Raw genomic sequence first — 22,942 nt, 5'->3', positions numbered from 1 at the left:
CAACCTTGCCCAGCATGTACTCCTTTGCCAGAGAAATAAAAATTTTAGCTTACCACAGTGTTATCCAGAGTAAAAGAATCACCTATTCTAGCCACTTTTGCGACCAAGTGTGGCCATTTGTCTAAGCTCTAGCCTTACATGGCAGTTTCTAAAAACCTTAAGAAATAACTGATGTATTCCCTTTTCCTATCTTCTTTTGCCATTCCTTGATCCTGCTGCTTTGGATGGGAAGAGGCTGCTACACTGATCTATGAGGTCACTGGCCACACCTGTAGGGATGGTAGAGTGATGAGCATGAAGAAATCTGGGTTCACGAAACAGAACTGCCATATAAGACCTGGCGTACTCACCTCCAAACTTTGTTTACTTATGAGAAAAAAATTAACACCTATCTCCAATAAGACACCATTATTTCAGACGTTTTGTAACCACCAGATCCAATCCAAACTAACAGAGAGATGTGCCATGTGGCCCACTTAATTCCTTGTGATGGTATCGAAGTCCATCATTCATTTACATTAGTTTGGTTAGCTAACTACGACCTAACTCAGATCAGAGTCCACTGCCCTTTGAAAATTGCACTTAAGGAGCATAAATGAGGCTAAGGCCAAAATAAACAAGCTTCATGAGTATTTCCAAAACATGTCTGGCACAGCCTCCATGAATGCAAAACAGGAAGCAAAAGAAATGGCCCTATGTCCTTCCCATGATGTATCTCTAAAGTATGGCTCTCCTTGGCCCAGAAACCTCTCAATGACATCCTGTTAGATGCTCTTATGCTGGGCAGAGAATTGATAATATGTAAGTTATCTCATCTGGAGTGGCTGTAACCTGCATAAAGGAAGTGGGAGGGAAAAGTGTGACAGATTTTGGAGGACAGGACAAGTGTAAGAGAAAAAGCCCAGGGTCAGGGAGATAAACAGACTTCAGTGGAAATCCAAACTCAAAACTATTCATATTGGTTTCCTGAGGGGAACATCTTAGAAACACTATGGGATTTAGAGTCAACAAAAAAACATTTGAGCTCTAGCTCCCTACTAACTTGTGTGATGATGGACATGTCATTTTAGCTCTTTCAGTCTTAGGTCATTTATGTGTAAAACAAGGAAACATGCATTATGTATCAATAAATATGAAATTGCTTTGTAAACTGTAGAGTGCCCAAAATGTCAGCTGCAGGGCCATCAGTTGTGTGCTTTGAAGGGATACAGAAAGGATCCTCATTCAGCCTTTGTACATACCACGTTTGGTTTTTGTACATGATTAATATAAACCAAAAAGATTGAGATAATTAAATCAGCCCCCAAAACAATCCCCAAAGAGGTGAGCAGGGCAATAATTAATGTCAGAAATTTACAAATAAAAGTAACAAGGTTTGCTTGTTTGTTAAGCAAGTCTGCTAACTTTATTAAAAAACAAAGTCATTACTTTAGAGCCACACCTGGAATAATTCTACCCACACAGTAGGCATTCTATAAATATTCAAGACATTTTAAAAACACAGTTTACTTTAAAGTAAATTACTTTCCTGTTCTATTAAAATCCACATATTACCATTTCAGGTCCTTTATTGACACTGTTTGCTGCTAAATATTTCCTTACCCCAGGAGAAGGGGCAGAAAAAGGAGGAGCATAAACATGTTCCTGGCCACCCCCAGAATTTGTCATTTGGAAAGTATGACAGCCACAGGGCAGTGCCTGGCAGATTTTTGGCTATAGGGATGTGAAAGACCAATGCCCATCTGCTGTGCTCTGGGTTTACCCTGAGACCACACTTCCCATAGATTGAGTTCAGTCCTAACATTCCATCCATTGATTCCTATTAGGTGACCTTTCTGATAGCTGATTCCGGTATAAGGGATCCCCAATATCTTTGGTAAGCTTTCCTTAAATTGTGTGGCAATCGGAGACACTTTCTCCAGGTCGGACTTGCAATTTCTGACCTTCTCCCAGCCTTTTCCTGGCTCCTTCCCTGTTTCTCCCTGGGGTTTTTCCCTAACCATGTCTCAGCATCTTTGGCATTTGCTTCCCAGAAGACTGAAGGTGGCATAGAATGTGATTAGCTTGTACTAATGTTGCTGGAGCCACAGTAGTAAAAAGAAAAGGAAGGCAGATGACTAGGGTGGTGAACATGTCTAACCACATACCAGGATGCATGTTAGGACACTCCTGTGCCAGCAACATATAAAGTCTGCCCTTGCCTCATCACTGAATACCCCTGCTACTGTTCCCATGCAAAAGAAACAGCTGTAGTGTCTTTGATTCTCTTTCAAACGTAGATCACACTATTTTATTATATTCCTCCTGGCACTCCTGAAGAATAGTTTCTGCCTAGGGGAGACAGGGCTTGGTTTCCTGATCTGTGCAGTCGCTGGTTGGTTATGGCAAAATGAGAATTAAGAAACACAGACATTCTCCACTGTGGTGCCCCAGCAGGATGCTCACCAAGGCACTTCTTACCTGGCTTTTGGCTGGGTCTTTTTTGCAGCTGCCTCACTGGCTTTCACTGGTTCGGGAAGTTTTGCAGGAATAGGAGAATTCTAAGGAATTGAAAAGAGAAAAATAAAAATATATATATATACATAAAAAAAGGACATCACAAATTTCTCTGTAAAAGAATAACCAACCTGATGGAAAAGAAATTACATTTGAGGGTCTTTGGGTGTGACTTTCAGGCACTTTTCTCCCTGTTAGAAGGAAGTTAACCAAATACATACCAGACCCAGACACCAGTGGGAAGCAGATGGCTGTGAAGAGGTGAGCATAAGCACACACTCTCCTGGACACTTTCCCCTTCTGCCCCAGACAAAGCTCACTGGGGCTTAATCTTGGTTCCCTTCTCCTTGGTGTAGTTCAGACGTGATGATATAAAAGGAATGGGAAAGAAGTTGTATTGTTCAAGCTCTAGCTATATCTGAGAGACATCAGAGCTGACTCAGGTGCCAAGCAGGGTGCATTCCATCTTCCAGTCAGAATGCTGGGAGAAAACCATAGCCACCCTGTATGTTTGGTGGCTAAGCAAGTGCCCCTTCCCAACATGGGAAGCACTACTCACTCCACAAGCCAAACACTGTTCTTCTAGCTTGACTTCTGCACCATTCAACACTGCATCTTGAGGGAGCACCAGCTAGCTGTACTGAACCACAAAGCAAGTGTTTGCTACTCCTGAGAAAGTGCCAAAAGAAATGAGACTGATGAAGTTTACTTTTTATAAACTAGATACCAATCTTAATGTTTTCAATTATATTTCACATTATTTATTTGATAAATGGGAAAGTGCAACTGTAAAGGAAAACATGGTCATGTAAAGTTACTGTACCATATCCCTTGTTTCCATCTTGGAAAACTTACAAACAGAACATGAACTCTAACACTGGCCTTTTAGGCAGGTCCTCTCATTTCCTCATGTTTCCACGAGGGAGGAATTTCCCCTAGAAAGCTTCTTCTAGCTTCTCCTCTGTCCTTCAAGCATTCCTCTCCCATGGAAGAGAAGCAGCATATTTAGCTGATAAGACTGGCAGAAAGAAGCGAGCTCATCTGGTTTACCCTGGTCTTCCTTTCTTTCTGGAGGAGCCTGATCCTTAGGAATCAGGTGGATTTAAAGTAAGAGAGCCTGACAGGTCAAATTATGACCTACAATTCAATCTTTTTATCAACAAAGCCAATATTCCTAATGCCATCCGAATCAGTCTCATAGCTGATGCCAAATGTGGCAGTGAAAGAGGAGCATTATTTATCAATACTCTCAATCCCTAACAGTGGCATCAAACGTTCATTATTGGAGAAAGCAGCATGAAAACTTCAGATTAGAATCTATTTATGGCCAGACATGGTGGCACACAGCTGTAATCCCAGCAGCTAGGGAGACTAAGGGAGGAGGATTGCAAGTTTAAAGTCAGCTTCGGCAATTTAGCAATTTAGTTGCTTAGGTCAACTTAGTGAGACCCTGCCTCAAAATTTTTAAAACGGGTTAGGGATATGGTCATGTAAAGTTACTGTACCATATCCCTTGTTTCCATCTTGGAAAACTGACAAACAGAACATGAGCTCCAACACTGGCTTTTTAGGGTTAAGCATCCTGGGCACCAGAAAAATAAATAAATAAATAAAAATTTTACTGCAGCATCCATTAGTAAAATATTCAAGAGATTGGGTTATGTCCTAAAAAATATGCCAAAAATTGGGGCTGGGGATGTAGCTCAGTGGGAAGTCACTTGCCTAGTGATATGTGAGGCTCTGAGTTCCACCCCCATCACAGTAAAAGCAAACAATAACAACAACACCACCACCAAAGCCAAAATTGTAAAAAGGGTGTTTGCAAAGCATTTTATTCTGAAAACTATGAGTAAAGAGTTTAGGAATATTTGGTGTAGACAAGATTCACATGGTCTGATATGTGTGACACAAGTGTGAATTATAGATGGCCAATGGTGGAGGCAAATCAAGACAGCATTGCTGTAAGGAGGGAGAGCAGTGGAAATGGGCTGGTGGGACGAGTCCAGGGCCTCTCTCAGGAAGGCAGCTGTGCACGTTCACAAGATAGCAAGCTGGCCACTCTTCACCCAAGCATTCAATTTAATCTCTAGGGTGTTTTTTGTTGCTTTTGTTGTTGAGTGAACTGCCTCAGTTTTATAATTAAATTCAATGGGAAACTGGATTCCTTTTATTTTGGATTCCCTTTATTCTACTTCATGGTTAGCTTTGCTTGAATGCCCCCTAGTAGATAAATCAAGGGACATCTACATCACTTAAGAGACTGATTAACAGCTCAGAACTCAAATGACAATGTGATAAGGTTTACTATGGTTAACAAGCACCTTCACATACCTGTACATTTGGAACTGGGCATTCTTTCTTGAGAAGTTTGAATGAGAAGTAGGAAACTTGGTAAATATCCGGCCTTTTGTCAGGGTCTGGTTCCAACATATACCCTATGACAAACATATGTGAACTTATTTAATACCCTAATAGTTGTTACATTAGCTAGAGAACATAACTTTTCTACTACCAAAATTTTGATATTTTTAATTTTTATGTCTCATAAAAGTCAAACAGTACAACTAGCCCTTTTCCTAGAAAGGGAAACTAATTTTCCTAAAATATTTAATATCCACAAGAAAATAAACTCTCGGAATTTTAACAAGCTACCTGAAGTTCACATTCTATGCCATGCACAAGAGGGGTGCCAGCTCTGAATCTGAAAGTTACCACCTTCATGTTCTGATATCTAGGTAGTTATATGGTCTAGTGGCTGGCTTGCTTAGTTCACAGTTTCTTGTTAAGCAAATGATTATTCATAATTATAATTATAACCAAAACCCAAAGATCATGAATTCACTACCTATTCTTTTGTTGGTGATATTAAGTACTTTCCAATTTAAGAGAAATTACAAAGTAACATATACATACATATATACATAGATCGATCGATCTACTTTAATTGTGATCCATAGATCACTTTTCTATTTCCAGGTCCTTTAAGCTTCTGCCTTCTTGAAAGCTGGAAAAGCCCTCAGGAAAGTCTTTGAGAAGACACAGACACACGAGTATATATCCCAACACTAGTGCAGGGCACTTCCTGCCTAAGTAAATAATGAATGGTTTGAACACTAAGTTCAGAAAAAAATCAGTGAGGTTACAGCTCTGGAAGGCAGAAGAAGCAGAACAGAACACAGTCAGGGAGAAAGCAAAAGACAGTCCAGAAGAGAGAACAGTGTGAACAAAGGCAAAATTGGAGAAAGGTAAGAGAAAGATTCTCCTGCTGCATGGAAATAGGAGCCAAAAGGATAGGGTAGAGAGATGGCTTGGAGGGTGGGACAGAACCAGAACATGAAAATCTTAAATGTCATGCTAAGAATGTGGGCTCCACTATGGGACCACTGGCAAGCAACTCAAATTTACTGAAAAAGGCATGAGAGGGTGACATTTTATAATAATCTTGTGACAAGGGTGCACTGGATAGCATAGAGAGGAGAGAAGCTGGTGGCCATTCTGCTAGAACAGGAGCTGACAGGTCTGTATACACACGGTGGTGACATGGATGAAAAGAAGAGAATCATTGAAAAGAATAGCAACTCCAAATAGATAGATAGATAGATAGATAGATAGATAGATAGATAGATAGATAGATAGATAATGAGAAGAAGAATTAATGCAACATAGAAAACAACCAATTCTCTCTCTGTTGCTAGCCAGATCCAAAGACTATCTTAAACTTCACCCATCCAGTCTTGTTGGCAATACCAACAAGAGAAACTGAAAAGAAGGGGACTCTCATATTGGGGGTAAAAAGAAAGGGAAGAGCTGGGCTTGGTGGCCAAGCCTGTAATCCCAGGGGCTCAGAGGCTGAGGTAGGAGGATCATGAGTTCAAAGCCAGCCTCAGCAATTTAGTGAGGCCCTAAGCAACTCAGCAAGATCCTGTCTCTAAATAAAATATAAAAAGGGCTGTGGATGTGGTTCAATGGTTAAGCACCCCAGGTTCAATGCCTGGAGACCAAAAAAAGAAAGAGAAAAAAAGGGAAGGGCAAAAAAATCAAATTTTATTTTTTTCCCCCACATAAGAATTTTTATTTTTTTCCATTTTGAAGGTACATTCAAATTATACATAATGGTGGAATTCACTGTTGTATATTCATACCTGCACATAATTTAACAATATAATTTGGTCAATGTCATTCCCTATCATCTCCCTTTTCCTTCCCTTCTATCCTCTCCCTGGTCCCTTTTCTCTAGTCTACTGATCTCCCTTTGAACAAATTGAATTTTAATCCTGTGATTGCAAGGTGATAATGGAATCTTCAAATAGTTTGCAAACTAAAATACGAGTTTGGGAAAGATGTCAGTGCTATAAATTTTTCTAAAGAACTGTTGCTTCCAAAATGAATTTAATACATTCTACTGTCTATCAAGTAGAATAAAATTTTTTAAAAAATGAATTTAATGAAAAATATTAAAAAGAAAAAAATGCTACTTAAGTATCAAATTTGGCAATTTTCTCATATTTCCTTCTGATCCTTTTATAGCTGCAATTCTAGTTTAGATATGATGCTTTACATCTGAAAACAATCTAACCATCATTAAATTAAACACCTCCCACTGTCATTAATAAATGGAAGAGGCTGATGGATAAAACTGACACAATGCAATATAGAGTCACTTAAACTCTATAATTATTTTAACTTGAATAAGACCTCTACTTTTGTGGCTTCGGTTTCCTCATGTGCATATTAGGGATAATTATACTTAAAATATTCAGGGTTTTAAGAATTAGAAGAGGTACAAGTAGGTCCTCAACACATTTCAGATGCTCCACCTCTGTTGCTAATTTTGTTTTTTCCAATGTACCCTATCCAGGACCCAGTTTGAGTTGCTCAGGATTTATGATCCTTAATGGTTAAAACTCAGATGCTAAATGCCTGGACCAATGCAGAAAGATGATAAAAATCTCTAATTCTTTAGTATTTTAGCACAGGGTCTTATGCAAAGATTACTTATTCTACCATCTGGTTAATGGATGTTAGTACATATGCTTGCTATGATGATACAGAAAAGTAGGGAATCTTAGGACTATTTTAAACAAAGCATTGAGTTTAGATGCTTGTTACAAAAATCCAGTGATTAACCTAAAATGAAAGGAAAAACCTAGTTCCATGAAGTTATACAGTCTTAATTATGTATTCATTCCAGCCAATGCACTGCAATCATTTTCATTTGAGCTGCTTCCAGTTTTGCAAAGATGAATTTCTTATCATTTGATATGAGTCAGCTGGACTCCTTTGGAACCAAAGCTTTCATACAGACTGCAACAGGACCCAGGAGAAGTGTGCGGTTCAAAGCACAATTAGGATTTCTGCTTATGGCTGGCTCAGGTGTAAAATAGAGCTTAGATTTCCAGCAAAAAGACCCACCACTCTAACTAGACACTGTTAAATTTTCTGTGTTCCCAGCTATTATTAACTGATTAAAAAAAAAAAAATCTTTGTATCCAACCCATCTTCTCCTAGAATCCAATCTCTTTATCTTCCAATTTATTCCTAGTGGTTAGAAATAAAAATGTGAAACTAGAAACTTGAAATACTTACTAATAAGGCAGTGCATGTCTTGAGAATATCGAGAGTTATCAGGAATTGTGAAGTTTCCATCACAAATTGCCACCTGACTCTCCCCAAATGGCAAAGTGAAGTAGCATAATTTATACAACAAACATCCCAGGGCCTAAAAAAAAAAAAAAAAAAGAAAGAAAGCAGATTGCTATTAGTGGTTTATTTCCATAATTGCAAGTGGATCTAATCAAAGATACTGGCACCATCCATATTTACTAGCACATACAAAAACTATATATTATTATTCTATTAGAAAATTGAATTTAGAACTCAATGTGGCTAATTAGCAGCCAAATTACATTATTTTTACCAATATTACCAAATTCTGCTCTAGTAAAGAACAGATATATTTTCTATTTTGCTCTTAAGAACCAGAAAAATGTAGGTGAAAACCATGTGAATAATTATCAAAGAAGTAGGTCTAAAGTAATTTTCTTTTCATGTTTCAAAAAGCAGTGGCTGGTCCCCTCACATCATGAACCGCTCGAGGGAAGAAGGAGACAATGGTATGGTACAGGTACTACCGTGCTATACCACTGTATGCATTAAACTTGGGAGTTTACAGCCAATGACTAATGATATCTGGGGTGTGGATAGGTTAGTCGACACCTACCCAAATGTCTGCCTTCGTAGTGATGATTTTGCCACTGTACAAGTTGACCATTTCTGGTGCTCGATAGGACAGCGTTGTGTATCTACAATCAAAAGATTCATTTTTTGTTAAATATATCAATGCTAAAATTATAAACCAGGAGGAGCAGAATTTTTTTTTACATTAATAGAACCTAATTCCCTGGGAGCAATTTGCAGAAGAGACTATGAAATATCAGTGCAGATAAAATGAAAGGCTGTCCTCAGTACAATGATATCATCACACTGTGGCCCTAAGTAGCAGACCTCCTAATCTAAGAATATTGGGGGGGGGGGGGGCAGAACAAGTGCACTAGGTAGGCCCTAACAGCAACTTTTCTTGCATCCTGAAATGACAAAATCTTCTCCCATGAATCCTTGTTGTCTGATACTGTATTGAGCTTATTTGTTTTTTTAAAAATAGAAAACCCTTTAAATGTGACTCAACAGAGATGCATCACTGACTGGGATATTTTGGAGAACAACAGACAGTGGGCCCCAGCTGGGGTGGGGTGGATGGGGTCAAGAACCCTTGATCTCTGCTCCTGGAACAAGACTTAAGTAACAGTGTTCTTATTTCTGGCTTAAGAGTAACATAAGCACACCCTCACAGTGAGCATTTGGTGTTACCATGTATGTGATTTGTGCTGTTTAAATCTCTAGATTCCAGATGGGACTGGTTTAAGTGTCCACCAGGGCCTTACACTAGAAGTTGTCTTGCCCCAGGCCTGGTTTCCTGGGGTGATGCATGAAAGGGGAGTGAGGATCTGATTTAGGCATGCATGCTAGATAGGTCAGGCTCTAACTAGACCCACAAATTTAAAGCTATTTCTCATGGAAGTCAGTGATTCAGTGTCTATAGAGTCTTCAATAGCCCCACTCATCATTAATTCCACTGGGCTGTGGGTGAGCTCCTCATGAGCAGGAAGAAAGCAGAGTTCAGTAAAAAGGGTTCAGTTAAGAAGCACATCTGTCTGACAGTGTCACATTAGTTGTGATAACACTCGGAAATATCATAGTCCTTTCATGGTGTGTGTATCACTTAACTTTTTGTGAGCATGTGATGTCATAAATCAAAATATACATATCATAGGACCACTGAAAAGTGTTTCAAGATTCCTTTATTTTACTCTACTGATCCACGCTTGTGAATCCCTCCTCATCCTTCTCTTAAAATCAAACCACCCAAATGGTGAACAGAATACACTGAGATGAAGGATAACTGACTGGTACCATTTTCTTCCCATTCTGACCATCTCATTCACAAGCTACAAGTAAAGTTACTTATCTGATAATGGACAAACTTCCAAGAAAGGAGAAAAAGCTTACTTCTTAATCTCATCTTCTACTGCATTAACTCCTTCAGTTTGTGGATTCTGGAATTTGTTGGTGGCACTGCCAAAGTCACATAGGACATAGTGGCCTCGGTCATGCAAGAGGATATTTTCAACCTGAAAAACATTCCCCAAATACCCATTTCAAGATATTGTTTAGTACTGCATTTGAAAATGTGCTTTTACAGTCACATAAATAAAATATTTTATTTCTGGCAACCTTGTTAGTGTGTACAGTTAAGTTATTCCCCATCGAGCATCTCAATAGGGGCCATCCCAAGTGGAACAAAATGAGAGGCACAGGAACAGGGTGAAATGAGGACAGAAAGGGCAAAGAGGGAACTCCACAGTGGGGGAAGCCAGAGTTCCATTTTTCCAAATTTCCAGTCACGTTTCTCACCTCTGCAGAGATCTCATATGTTTGAGTTCTTACTCTTCTTTCATTCTGGAATGCTCTCCATGATTCCCCACCCTCCTATCCAATTACTAAATTATCAGTTGTCTTTCAAACCCAAGTTCAAAGATAACTTCCTTTTTGAATTTTCCCCCCATTCAGACAAATGTCACTCCTTCCTTCTTTTCCTTCAGTACCTCATTCTCCCACGATGTCAATTACTTCACCTGGACATTTAATAATGTTTTTAAAAATCAATCAATCAATCAATGTCTTTACTAGGTTAGGATTTTCAGAATTGGTATTTTTATATTTTAATTACTTCTCAAAGTAATAAAATGCCTAATGGTAAGTGGGAGTTTCCCTGTTAAAATATTACCATCCTGTATTTTTGTTTTTCTATAAATGAAATATTTGGGCAGTGAGGAGTTCTAAGTTAGCAGGGAATTTATAAGAACCAAAACCTAGAGAAATCCTGGGTATCAAAGGCTCTTTCTATGAAAACAACTCCAAAATAGAGGGCACTGTGTTCTCAAGATGAATTCCTGGTGTAGGAAAACTGAGCTGACTGGTGTGCTGGAGGACAGACCTGGCTATGCGTGGGCAGTAAAATGGCAGCCAAAAAATCTTGTTAGGCCAATAAGACTGTAGTCTCCATTGTCTTTTGTCTTCAGCCTTCCAAAGACTGATCACCTTTGGAAAACAAAGGCAAGAGTAGACTATAAGCTCCTTAAAGACAAGCATCACCCCTTAATCATATTTGTCGTCTTCTCTACCCAGTACCTACACATAGGTATAGTATATCCTTGGTATAGAAAATGTTTGTTGAATGGAGTAAGCCAAAAACCAGAATTACACATAACACTGTTTGTATGCATGTGCACATGCACACATGTGTGCACTAGTGCTGTGTACGAACTGGTCTGTTAGAAGAAGTAGGAGTCACCAAAAACCCAGATCCTACTAGTTCTTTTAAAATATCTGGGCAATTATGATAATCTTACATTTGTTTCTCAATTTTCTTTTAATTCTTGTCAACATTAATTAAGTACATTTTTTTAGTCTATATCTGTTAATTTCAATTATTTTAAGTCTGTGCTGCAAACTGATTCTGCAATTTATTATTTCTTATTCCTACTGAACTTCACTCATGGTATCACTGTTGTGAGCAGTTTTTTGTTGTTAACTTACATTCCTTAGAATGTCATCTGTAGGAAGTCTTTGAGACCCCTGGGTTTAAGGTGTACTATTCTGTCAGAGAGGACAAGAATTACAGTGCTGGTATACCTGGGGACACTACTAACCTACATTTGCTTGATTCTAAAATTTTGATCTTGGCATTAGCCACAGAAGCAGTGAACAAAGCCCATAAACCTCTACAGATACACTCTTATGATAAAGAATTCATAATCACATAACTGAATTAAGAATAACTTGGACATATTTGTTCCCTTGAATTAAGATGGAAGCAGACAAATATTTCTGCTGCCTATAGCTTTTTATAAAGCTCATTTGTTTATTTTATTTACACAAAAAGAAACAGGCTATGCTGAGTATTTACTTATTTTAGTTCTAAAATAGTTCCAACAAAGCAATAATAATGTTTTCAATTTAATTTAGAAGTAATAAAGTAATAGTCACAATTTAATGAGCTTTTACTATTGCCAGTACAACTGTATTTGTCACATGGATTATTCCACTAAATCCTCATAATAACAATGTTATTATTATCACCATATTGTAGATGGAGAAAGTAAGACACTTAAGTCACTTCTAAATGTCATGCAGTTTGAGAAGAAGATCACCACTAACCAGGGACGAGACGGGGGAGGGAAAGAGAGAAAGAAGGGAAATTGCATGGTAAAGGAAGGAGACCCTCACTGTTATACAAAATTACATATAAGAGGAAGTGAGGGGAAAGGGGAAAAAAAAACAAGAGAGAGAAATGAATTACAGTAGATGGGGTAGGGAGAGAAGAGGGGAGGGGAGGGGAGGGGAGAGAAGGGGAGGGGAGGGGGGATAGTAGAGGATAGGAAAGGCAGCAGAATACAACAGACACTAGTATGGCAGTAGGTAAAAAAGTGGATGTGTAACCGATGTGAATCTGCAATATGTATATAGGGTAAAAATGGGAGTTCATAATCCGCTTGAATCAAATGTATGAAATATGATATGTCAAGAACTTTGTAATGTTTTGAACAACTAATAATAAAAAAAAGAAAAGAAAAGAAAAGAAAATATAAATGTCATGCAGCAAATACATGGTATAGCTGGGAATTGCTCAAAGCAAACTAACTGTGGATGTGGACAATTAGATTTCTACTAGTGCAAGAAGCAGGTCAAAATAAGAGTGATACTCAAGGCCCCACACTGACCCTCCAACTATGGTAAGGGTTGTGATGACTTTACACTTGCCCAGTACTTTGGTCTGGGCTTAAGAGTCCAGAAAATGCTCCAACCATAGAATCTAGTCAATGAGGAGCCAAGTGTCTAAACGCTAGCCAGGTTTGCTCAAGGTCTCCCAAGGATTCTTTATATTACCTATTTTTTCTTTTATTTAATTGTTCTCTCTTCAGTCAAATCCCAGATATTTCTCAAGACCTTGCTCAAGTCATAACTTCTCAGAAAAACTTTCCATAACTTCCCTACAAAATCTATAGAATTTAGTGTCAACAGGAGGAGTCATAAAGGCCTTTGGGCCAAAGCAAGCCATGCCCATTGGTTACTTATTCTGTAGTCTATGGCTACTTTTGTCTAACAGCAGAGTTTAACACTTAAAACAGAGACTGTATGGCTGACAAGCTTGAGATATTTACTGTCCAGCCCTCTGCAGAAGTTTGCCAACTGTGGTCTATAATGAACACTCAATCATCATTTAGAATTCTTTTGTGGACTGGTATTTAATTTCTTACAAATTATGCTTACTTTCCCAAATAGAGCACAAAACCTTTGAAGCCAGGACATTGTACTATACCCATGAATGCTCCACACTGTCTAATCCAGTACTTTTCTCACACCACAGACCCTTAAATGGTGCTGATAACATCACTTACTCAGTGTCATTCAGCAACAGTCTCCTCCCTGGGCCTTACTGCTCATGTGAAACCAAGCCTCTCTGTACTCCCTTTCTGAGTGACTTCTAAACTTCTAATGCTGGGATGTACATCTAGAAAACTGGAAAATTAATTCACAGTAAAGCACTAAGAAGGCAGTTGGAGGGACTATAAAACTGCTGTTGTGGGAGGTAGGAGGACTAAGTAGACAAAAAATAAAAAGGAGGCAGACTTGTCCTGATAAGGACAGCAATTACTGCTCTGGTGCTTTGCGCATTTATGAGAGGATCAAATGAGATTATAAAGGTGAAATCTCTTGGCAGTGGCCACCTTAGCAATTGGTGCAATTTCCACCCATTCTCAATGTGTCCTTTAACTTGTGCTCCTATGAAAACCTCCAAGGTCAACCACCATCACACTAAAACACTCCACAGAGAGCATGGTATATGGTAGCAACACTGGGATTAGGCAGAAAAAACACCTCAAGGATTATTTTTGAGGTTGACCTTGATCAAATGTTTAACCCTTTTTTGAGTGTGTTTCTCATCTGCAACATTAAGCTGATAATATTTGTTGTTACAAAGCAACTTAGAAAACGAATGTGAAAGTAAACCACAAATCTCTTCATATAAATATAAGACATTGCTTCCATTCATTTATGAAAGAAGTGTGTTTGAATTCCTACAGCAATGCCAAGTAGTTTTCTAGGTTTCAGGAAAAACGTGATGAACAAAACAAAGGCCAACCTCTCATGGGGTTTACTGTCCAGCTGGGGATAATAAGAAATTAATTATAATTGTCTGGTAGTGGCAAATGTTATTTAAAAATTCTAGCAGGCTAAATCTATGTAAGGTGAAGAGGGATGTTACTTTAAATAGCAGTTAGGGATGGTCACTCTGATGAGGGAAGCAGAGGCATGAATAAGGAAGGAGCAGCCATGAACCATCTGACTGAAGAACATTCTGAGCAAAAACCAGTTAGCACCAAGAACCTGATATGGACGTGTGCTTGAGGTGTTGGAGGCATGGAGACAGGCCAGTGACAGTGGACTAGCATTGTATTTAGCCTTGGTAGGGGGGGAGGGGGCGTTGAAAACATGGGATAGGTCTATTATCAGCCAGTGCATGGGAAGTTCAGACTGGTGAAAGAGAAAAGAGAAAAGGAGAGAGGACCAGAGAAGTAGACAAAGGGAAGTAAGAAGGGTCACTTAGGAGGATAAAGTATTTTTAAGAGGTCAAGAGCACAAACACATAGCCATTTTAGGAAAGTCAGTTTAGTCAAAGTTGAGGGAAAATAAGAGAAAGAAAGTTGGGCATGGGTGCATGCCTGAATCTTAGTGAGGAGGATCCCAAGTTCAAGGCCAGCTTCAGCAATTTAGCAAGGCCCTAACCAACTTAGTGACACCCTGTCTCAAAACAAAACAAAAACAAACAAACAAACAAAAAAAAAACAACTTAAAAAGTGACAGGGGGCTGGGGATATAGCTCAGGGGTAAAGTGGTAGAGCACTCCTGGGTTCAAATGAGAACAGGTGCAAATGGTCCAGGTGTGAGGTGAGTAAGGCCGGGTACAGGGTAAGATATATAGTGTAGCTATGGAAAGGGGTAGATGGTGAGGTAAACCACCAAGCAATGTTCATACACTATCTGCCAAACACATCAGAGAACATGCATAGTAATGTCATTTTGGCAAAACCATTTAAGATGTAAGCCAAAGATTTGTTACCACTGCTTATAATCTTCAAATATTTCAGTTCTTTGAGAGATCAATTTTGTTAAACCTTACTTCCCAACCTATGAGCTATTAAAGCTGTCACTCTCAAACTCTGCACATAGTTTTAGCTAAAACATCTAGAAAGCTACCTCTAGTGACTTCATCATGTTCTCCCAAATGGGTACAGCACTGAGGCACTGTAGAGAATTTATTACAACTAGGAAACTTGGATGAACACAGGCCTTCAAACCTGTACTTCCAAAAATGGGACAAGTATCTTCATCCTATTTTACTTGATGAGTTTTCTGACAAAAAAAGGGAGACATCTGTGACTTCAACCTGAATACACTCATTAAAGCTTTAACCTTTTTTCCCTTTTGTATGTGCATGGGCAATCAGCACAGTAGAAGACAACAAAACAAATAAAAAGCCAGAAATGGGAATGAAGAACCCTGGATTTTGTTCTGGTATGATCCCTTAAATAGCTGAACTGGGCAACCATAAACTCTGTAGCAAAGTTTCTTCATTGGGAAAAGGCGAGGACTGATTTAAGTGACCTCCCCACATCTATGACCCGTGACCTACAATATTGATATTTATATTTCCTCAGAAAATGGGGGAAATAATGAAAGGATTACAATTGCTTGTTTGAGGAGAGCTCTTCTACAGAACAGTACTTCCGTTAAGGTTATTTTTAGAACATAAGCTGCTTAAGGATAGGAACCGCTTTCAGTTTATGTCCTATATGTAACAGGAAAGGAGGAGTGTACCTGTGGTCTTGCCTCTGTTCTGCATATGAATGAGCAGACCCACATTTGGGGTGGCCCTGGCTCACCAAGGTCCACATAAGGCCTAACCTGTGCCTTTTCTGGTGTCCCATTAGCTTGTACTCAGAGTGGTACCTGCTCCCCAGATGGAAGTCCTGCTCACAGAGCAGGAACCAATCCTTTCTCTGGCCAACAGAATAAAGAATTTAGGGCTGGGGTTGTGGCTCAGTGGCAGAGCGTTTGCCTCGCACATGTGAAGCAATGGGTTCGATCCTCAGCACCACATAAAAATGAATAAACAAAATAAAGATATTGTGTCCATGTATAACTTAAAAATATTAAAAAAAAAAAAAAAAAAAAAAAAGAACTTAGCACTGGCTATCACCAGGACTGCAGTGGCTGTTTCTAGCAGTGTCACAGAACTCAGAATGACCAAGGCTCTATGATATAACACGAGCCAGGGAAACAAGAGGTACATGGAAACATTTCACTCAGAACTTTGGAAGCTGGGGATGCAGAAGGCAAATATGACTGCCCACCAGGCACATACTAATAGAAATCAACAGAGTATCTAGATGGTACCAACTGTCAACAGCTAAACGTAAGAACAACCAGGATTTCTCTGCAATAGATCCAGTCAAGGGCTCCTCTCAGTCCTTGCTTTTGCTCCCTGTATCCACAGCAGGGAGAACAGAGAACAGTTAGTCTTCTGAACCATGGCAGGCAAACCATTAGCACTCCTGACAGTCTTCAATATTTTTTTATTTTATATATACCTTTATTCTATATATTAGAGGCTTATTTATTTATTTTTTGTATTTTAAATCATGTCTTATTTATTTTTTTCCCATTTATTTATTTTTTAATTTTTATTGTTGGTTGTTCAAAACATTACATAGCTCTTGACATATCATATTTCACACATTTGATTCAAGTGGGTTATGAACTCCCATTTTTACCCCATATACAGATTGCAGAATCACATCGGTTACACATCCACTGTTTTACATATTGCCATACTAGTGTCTGTTGTATTCTGCTGCCTTTCCTATCCTCTACTATCCTCCCTCCCCTCCTTTCCCCTTCCCTCCCATCTTCTCTCTCTACCCCATCTACTGTAATTCATTTCTCTCTCTTGTTTTTTTCCCCCTTTCCCCTCACTTCCTCTTATATGTAATTTTGTATAATAATGAGGGTCTCCTTCCATTTCCATGCAATTACCCTTCTCTCTCCTTTTCCCTCCCACCTCTCATCCCTGTTTAATGTTAATCTTCTTCTCATGCTCTTCCTCCCTACTCTGTTCTTAGTTGCTCTCCTTATATCAAAGAAGACATTTGGCATTTGTTTTTTAGGGATTGGCTAGCTTCACTTAGCATAATCTGCTCTAATGCCATCCATTTCCCTGCAAATATTGATTAAAATACAACCAAAGCCCCCGCGGCTCAGGAGGCTGATGCAGGAGGATCGCAAGTTTTCAAAACCAACCTTAAGCAACTTAGCAAGACCCTGTCTCTAAATAAAAAATAAAAGACAGGCTGGGGATGTGGCTCAGTGAACCCCTGGATTAAATCCCCAGTACTAAAACAAACTAACAAACAAACAAAAACAAACAACTATCACAAAGCCTAATACCACGTTTCTATGCTTCTCCTCTGAGATTCCAGGGTAAAGTCTGGGAAACAGTGTGGCAACTTCTCACTCCTGCTACTGCCTTGCCCTCTAATTCCAGTGAAATGTTTTGTGAGCTGCTCACTCAGTAAAAGAGGAGTCTGGCACCCTGCTATCTTAGCCCTTCCACTGACCTATTCTGTATCCCCAGGCAAGACACCAAACTCCCAAAGGTCCCATCACTGGGTGGTACTGACCACCACCTAAAAGTAGTACAGCATGCTCTAGGGCATTATTCTCTGGCAAATACATAACCCAATGTATATTATCATCTCCTAGGATGAAATGATTATCATTTAGAATTTAATCTAAAACAGCAGGCACAGTGGTGCATGCCTGTAATCCCAGCCACTCATGCCTGTAATCCCAGTGGCTCAGGAAGCTGAGACAGGAGGATTGTGAGTTCAATGTCAGACTCAGCAAAAGTGAGACACTAAGCACCTAATAAGACCCTGCCTCTAAATAAAATACAAAACAGGGCTGGGGATATATCTCAGTGGTTGAGTGCCCCTGAGTTCAATTCCTGGTTACCCATCCCCCAAAACAAGTTAAAATAAAGGTGAACTTTGGTTTAAAAAAAAAATCAAAGCAATATACTCTAAGTGGGTCCCCTGTTGCCCTCTCTGCCTCCTCCCTTGTTCTCACCTGTCAGAACACAGTAAATTAGATAGGGCTGAAAATGTTGCATTTAGTAACATGGAGGAAGCTGCCTATGTTCATCTCTCAGAGCATCTATAAATCTGTTGGTATCAGTCACACAGTGTTAAAGAATCTGACAAATAGGAAATCTGACATTGTATCGTGTACTGAAATATTTTACTGTATCCATAAATATGTTCAATTATTATGACAATTAAAAATTTAAAAATTTTAAATATGAAATCTAGGGCTGGGGTTATAGCTTAGTGGAAGTGTGCTTGCCTAGCATGTGTGAGGCACTGGGTTCGATTCTCAGCACCACATACTAATAAATAAAATAAAGGTCCATCAACAACTAAAAAATATTTTTAAACAATATGAAATCCAACCCCATTTGACAGGGGTATGGGGCCAAAAAGAGGCCCAAAATCACAAGGGCCATAGAAACAGTGCCTGCCAGCCACACTTCTCCCCTATTTTCATGTCCCTCACAAACTCTTCTCCAAAGTGAGTGGCAGAGAGAGGGGTCAGGTCCTTAAATTTTGGCATCACTTCTTATTTAGAAATACATGTGTTTGGATTTGGAATAGCCCCTCAAAGGCCTTGTGTTAAACGACTGGCCCCTAGGCTAGTGTTCCTGGGAAGTAGAGGTCTCTAAGTCTTCAGTGGTGTGTCTTCATGAAAGGGATTATGGGACCCAGTCCCTTCCACTTTCTGGTTTTTGCTCCCTGGTCATAAAATGAAAGATTTTTCTCTGCAACACATTTTTTTTTTCCTTCTAGGGTCAAGGATCAAACCTAGGGACTTACATGTCTTGGAAGGCAAGTGCTCTGCCAATGAGGTAAATTTTCAACCCTTTTGCTATAATGTGTTGCCTTACCATGTGCCCCAAAGCAATAGGGCAATCAATCATGGACTGGAACCTCTAAAACTGTGACCCAAATTAAACCTTTTCTATCTATAAATTAATAATATCACATATTGTTATAGTAACGTAAGGCTGACTAACACACATGCTAACAGGATTTAACCAAGAATTTCACTGACTGGTAAAGTCAACTAGGAAAAAACATACATTTATCTATGTATTTTTTCCATATTTTTATTTGTGCATTATAATTATACATTGTGGTGAGATTCTATTTGGTCAATCTCATCCTCCAGTGTTTCCCCTTTCCCTTCCCTCCTGCTGGGCCCTTTCCTCTACTCTATTGATCTCCCTTTCATTTTCATGAGACATCTCCCTGCCCACTACTTTTCTTTTTTCCTCTCTAGCTTTTAATATGAGAGAAAACATAGGATCCTTGACTTCTGAGTTTGGCTTATTTCTCTTTTTTTTTAATTTTTATTTTTTAAGTTGTAGATGGACATAGTTTTAATTATTTGTTATTTATATGCAGTGCTGAGAGTCAAACCCAGTGCCTCACACGTGGTAGGCAACCGCTCTACCACTGAGCCTCAACCCCAGCTCTGGCTTATTTCTCTTAACACAGTATTCTCAAGTTCCAGCCACTTTCCTACAAATGACATAATTTCATTCTTCTTTATGACTGAATAAACTCCATTGTGTGTGTGTGTGTGTGTGTGTGTGTGTGTGTGTGTGTAAGATTTTCTTTATCCATTCATTCACTGACAGACACCTAAGCTGGTTTCACAGTTTGGCTATCGTGAATTGTGCTGCCATACACATGAGTAGGCATGCATCACTATAATATGATGACTTTAATTCTTTAGGATAAATATAAAGGAGTGGTATAGCTGGATCATATGATGGTTTCATGTCTACTCTTTTGAGGAACCTCCATACTGATTTGCACAGTGATTATACTAATTTGCCCGCCAATAGTGTAAAAGTGTTTCTTTTTCTCCATATCCTCTCCAGCATTTATTATTGTTTATATTCTTGATGACTGCCATTCTGATTGGTATGAGACAAAATCTTAAGTAGAGTTTTGATTTGTATTTTTTGGCTTAGAATTGCTTTGGCTATTCTGGGTCTTTAATTCTTCCAAATGAATTTTAGGACTGGTTTTTATAGTTCTGTGGTATTCTGCTGACGATTCTTCTGAATCTATATATCGCTTTTGGTAATATGCCATTGTAACAATATTAATTCTGCCTCCTAATGAACATGGGAGGTTTTCCCATCTTCTAGTGTCTTCTTTAATTTCTTTCTTCACTGTTCTGTAGTTTTCATAGTAGAGGTCTTTCACCTCCTTGGTTAGATTCCTAGGTATTTTATTTTTTGGAGGCTACTCTATTATATGGGATTGTTTTCCTGTTTTGCTTCTCAGCAGGTTCATCGTTGGTGTATGGGAAAGCCACTGATTTTTGTATGTTGATTTTGAAACTTGTTACTTTGCTGAGTTTGTTAATTAGCTCTATAAGTCTTCTGGTGGGGCTTTCAGGAGTCAACACATGACCTGCAGTGAGACTAACCTGGTATGCAACTAGCCATGTACCAGATCTTGCCTAACTCCACAACTCCACACACCTTGGTTACTGCCTTCTATATGTAGTCCTCTGACTCTACTCTTTACCTAGAATGTTTCTGACCTATTGTTTCTGACCACTCAAATCCCACCAATCCTTCGAAATCTGACTTTTCCAGAAAATTACAATCACTACTCCTATTCCTGCTATCTGATCACATATGCTCCTCTATTTATCATTTTCTTCTATAGATTTTTGCATTTTACCTCTTCCTATTTCAAGCCTAAATATTTCATTTATATCTTCTCACCAACAGTACTTGAAACATCTTGTGGGTAGGAATGTAGTATAGCTAAAGCTATACCATCCCCACAATATTACATACTTGTAGTAGGCTCGTAATAAATATTCACCAAGATGCAGTCTCCTTTTTTTCCTTAGGCTGAGGAGGCTGACTGTGGGAAGAGGTACACTGGAGAAAGCTAAGGCTTTTGGAGTTTTTACCTATCTTCCTGTACGCTACCTGCTTTAATACAGGAATGCCTATATATACTACTTCACAATTACCAGGATGGCTAAAATAAAAAAGGATAGTAACAAGTGTAGGTAAGAGTGGGGACAAATTGGAAATATTACACATTACTGATGAATGTGAAATAGAGTGGCCACTTTAGAAAACAATTTGAAGGTTCCTCAAAAAGGTAAAACACAGAGTCACCATATGATAAATACCTCAAGATAAATACCTAAAAGAATTCAAAATAGGTCACACAAAAACTGGCAGGCAATGTTCATGGCAGCATTATTTATAGTAATCAAAAAATGAAAACTCAAATGTCCACCAATGAATGAATGGATAAACAAAATGTATTAGATGCTTACAATGAATGTTATATGGCTAGAAATGAACTACTAATACATAGTACAACAGGGGAACCTTCAAAACATGCTAAGTGAAAGAAATCAGATATAAGTAGTGACATATTATATGATTCTATATAGATGAAATGTCCAGAAGATAAAAATATAGAGACACAGAAAGTAGATTTAGTGGTGGGCAGGGGCTAATGCAAGGGAAAGGAATGAGGAATGGTTATTATTGGATATAGAATTTCTTTGGGGGACGATGCAATATTCTAGAATTACATAATGATAAGTTTGTACAGTCTTATAGTAAAAAATGATAAATTGTGTATTTTAAAAGGTGAATTTTATGGTATGTGAATATATACTACGAGCCTACTACAATTACAATCTCATCTCTAATTGTTAAAAAGAAAAAGAAAGAAAAAAAAGACAGACAGGCAAGTATGCTACAATGATCCTCAAGTTTTTAAATATACAAAAACCACCTGGGTTGCTTATTAAGATATGAATTCCTGGGACTCCTTGGCATCACCACCAAAGTTCTAACCTAATTCAGGGTGTAACCTGGCTGTCTATATTTAACACAGGATGGGACACTGATGCAATTTATTAGCTATGAAGCATGTTTCTTGATACACAAGTATAATGAAAAGAAATTGTAATTTAGAATCAGAAGAGCTGGGTTCAAATTCTGGTATTACTTCTTCCTAATCATACAATTCTAAACAAATCACATAACATTTCTGCTCTTTGGTTTCTTCAACTCTAAAATGTAATAAAAAATGTCTCCCTCTACAGAGATAGTACATATAAACTATAATAGAATACATGGCACACAGTTGACATTCAATAAATGCTAAGTTGAAACCTAATTGGGTGCCAATTCCATTTAACAAACATTATCAAGTGACTATAATATGAAAGGCACAATGCAAGCTGATGGTAATGAGTAGGACCAAATTTTAAAATAATGGATTTCGTAAAACATGAAATAGACTTCTTTTCATAACTTTATTTTATTTATTTTCTTTTGTATGTGGTGCTGAGGATTGAACCCAGTGCCTCACACATTGTAGGCAAGCACTGTACCACTGAGCCACAATCCCTGCCCTGAAATAGACTTTTGAAACCAAGTATCATTGTTAACAAACTATTTTAATTAATATATTACTTTTCATGACCCTGGAAAAATGAATTTGGGAGTATAGCAAAAAACAAACAAATAAACAACAACAATAAAAAACACCACAGATCAGGCATTTGATAATTATAAAGAATTTCTGAAGGTTAGTCATAAAATTGATACTTGTGGGGCTGGGGATGTGGCTCAAGCAGTAGTGCG

General features: G+C 38.5%; 1 protein-coding gene across 17 annotated transcripts in view; it reads right to left on the bottom strand.

Annotated features, from left to right (window-relative positions):
- AAK1 (AP2 associated kinase 1) overlaps window positions 1–22,942 on the bottom strand; it is a 175,449-nt gene that overhangs the window by 56,390 nt on the left and 96,117 nt on the right. For all 17 annotated transcript variants that reach the window (XM_081264720.1, XM_081264711.1, XM_081264721.1 and 14 more), the window contains 5 exons: window positions 10,063–10,184; window positions 8,717–8,798; window positions 8,083–8,215; window positions 4,828–4,931; window positions 2,461–2,540 (listed from right to left, as the gene is read on the bottom strand). In XM_081264720.1, the coding sequence (XP_081120846.1) occupies window positions 2,461–2,540; window positions 4,828–4,931; window positions 8,083–8,215; window positions 8,717–8,798; window positions 10,063–10,184 (521 nt within the window). The remainder of the gene's footprint in view (window positions 1–2,460; window positions 2,541–4,827; window positions 4,932–8,082; window positions 8,216–8,716; window positions 8,799–10,062; window positions 10,185–22,942) is intronic.

This window comes from Spermophilus citellus, assembly GCF_964194105.1.
Source record: "Spermophilus citellus genome assembly, chromosome: 13".
Taxonomy (NCBI): Eukaryota; Metazoa; Chordata; class Mammalia; order Rodentia; family Sciuridae; genus Spermophilus; species Spermophilus citellus.
The sequence above is the reverse complement of the archived record's forward strand: the minus strand, read 5'-3'. Positions and strand labels throughout refer to the sequence as shown.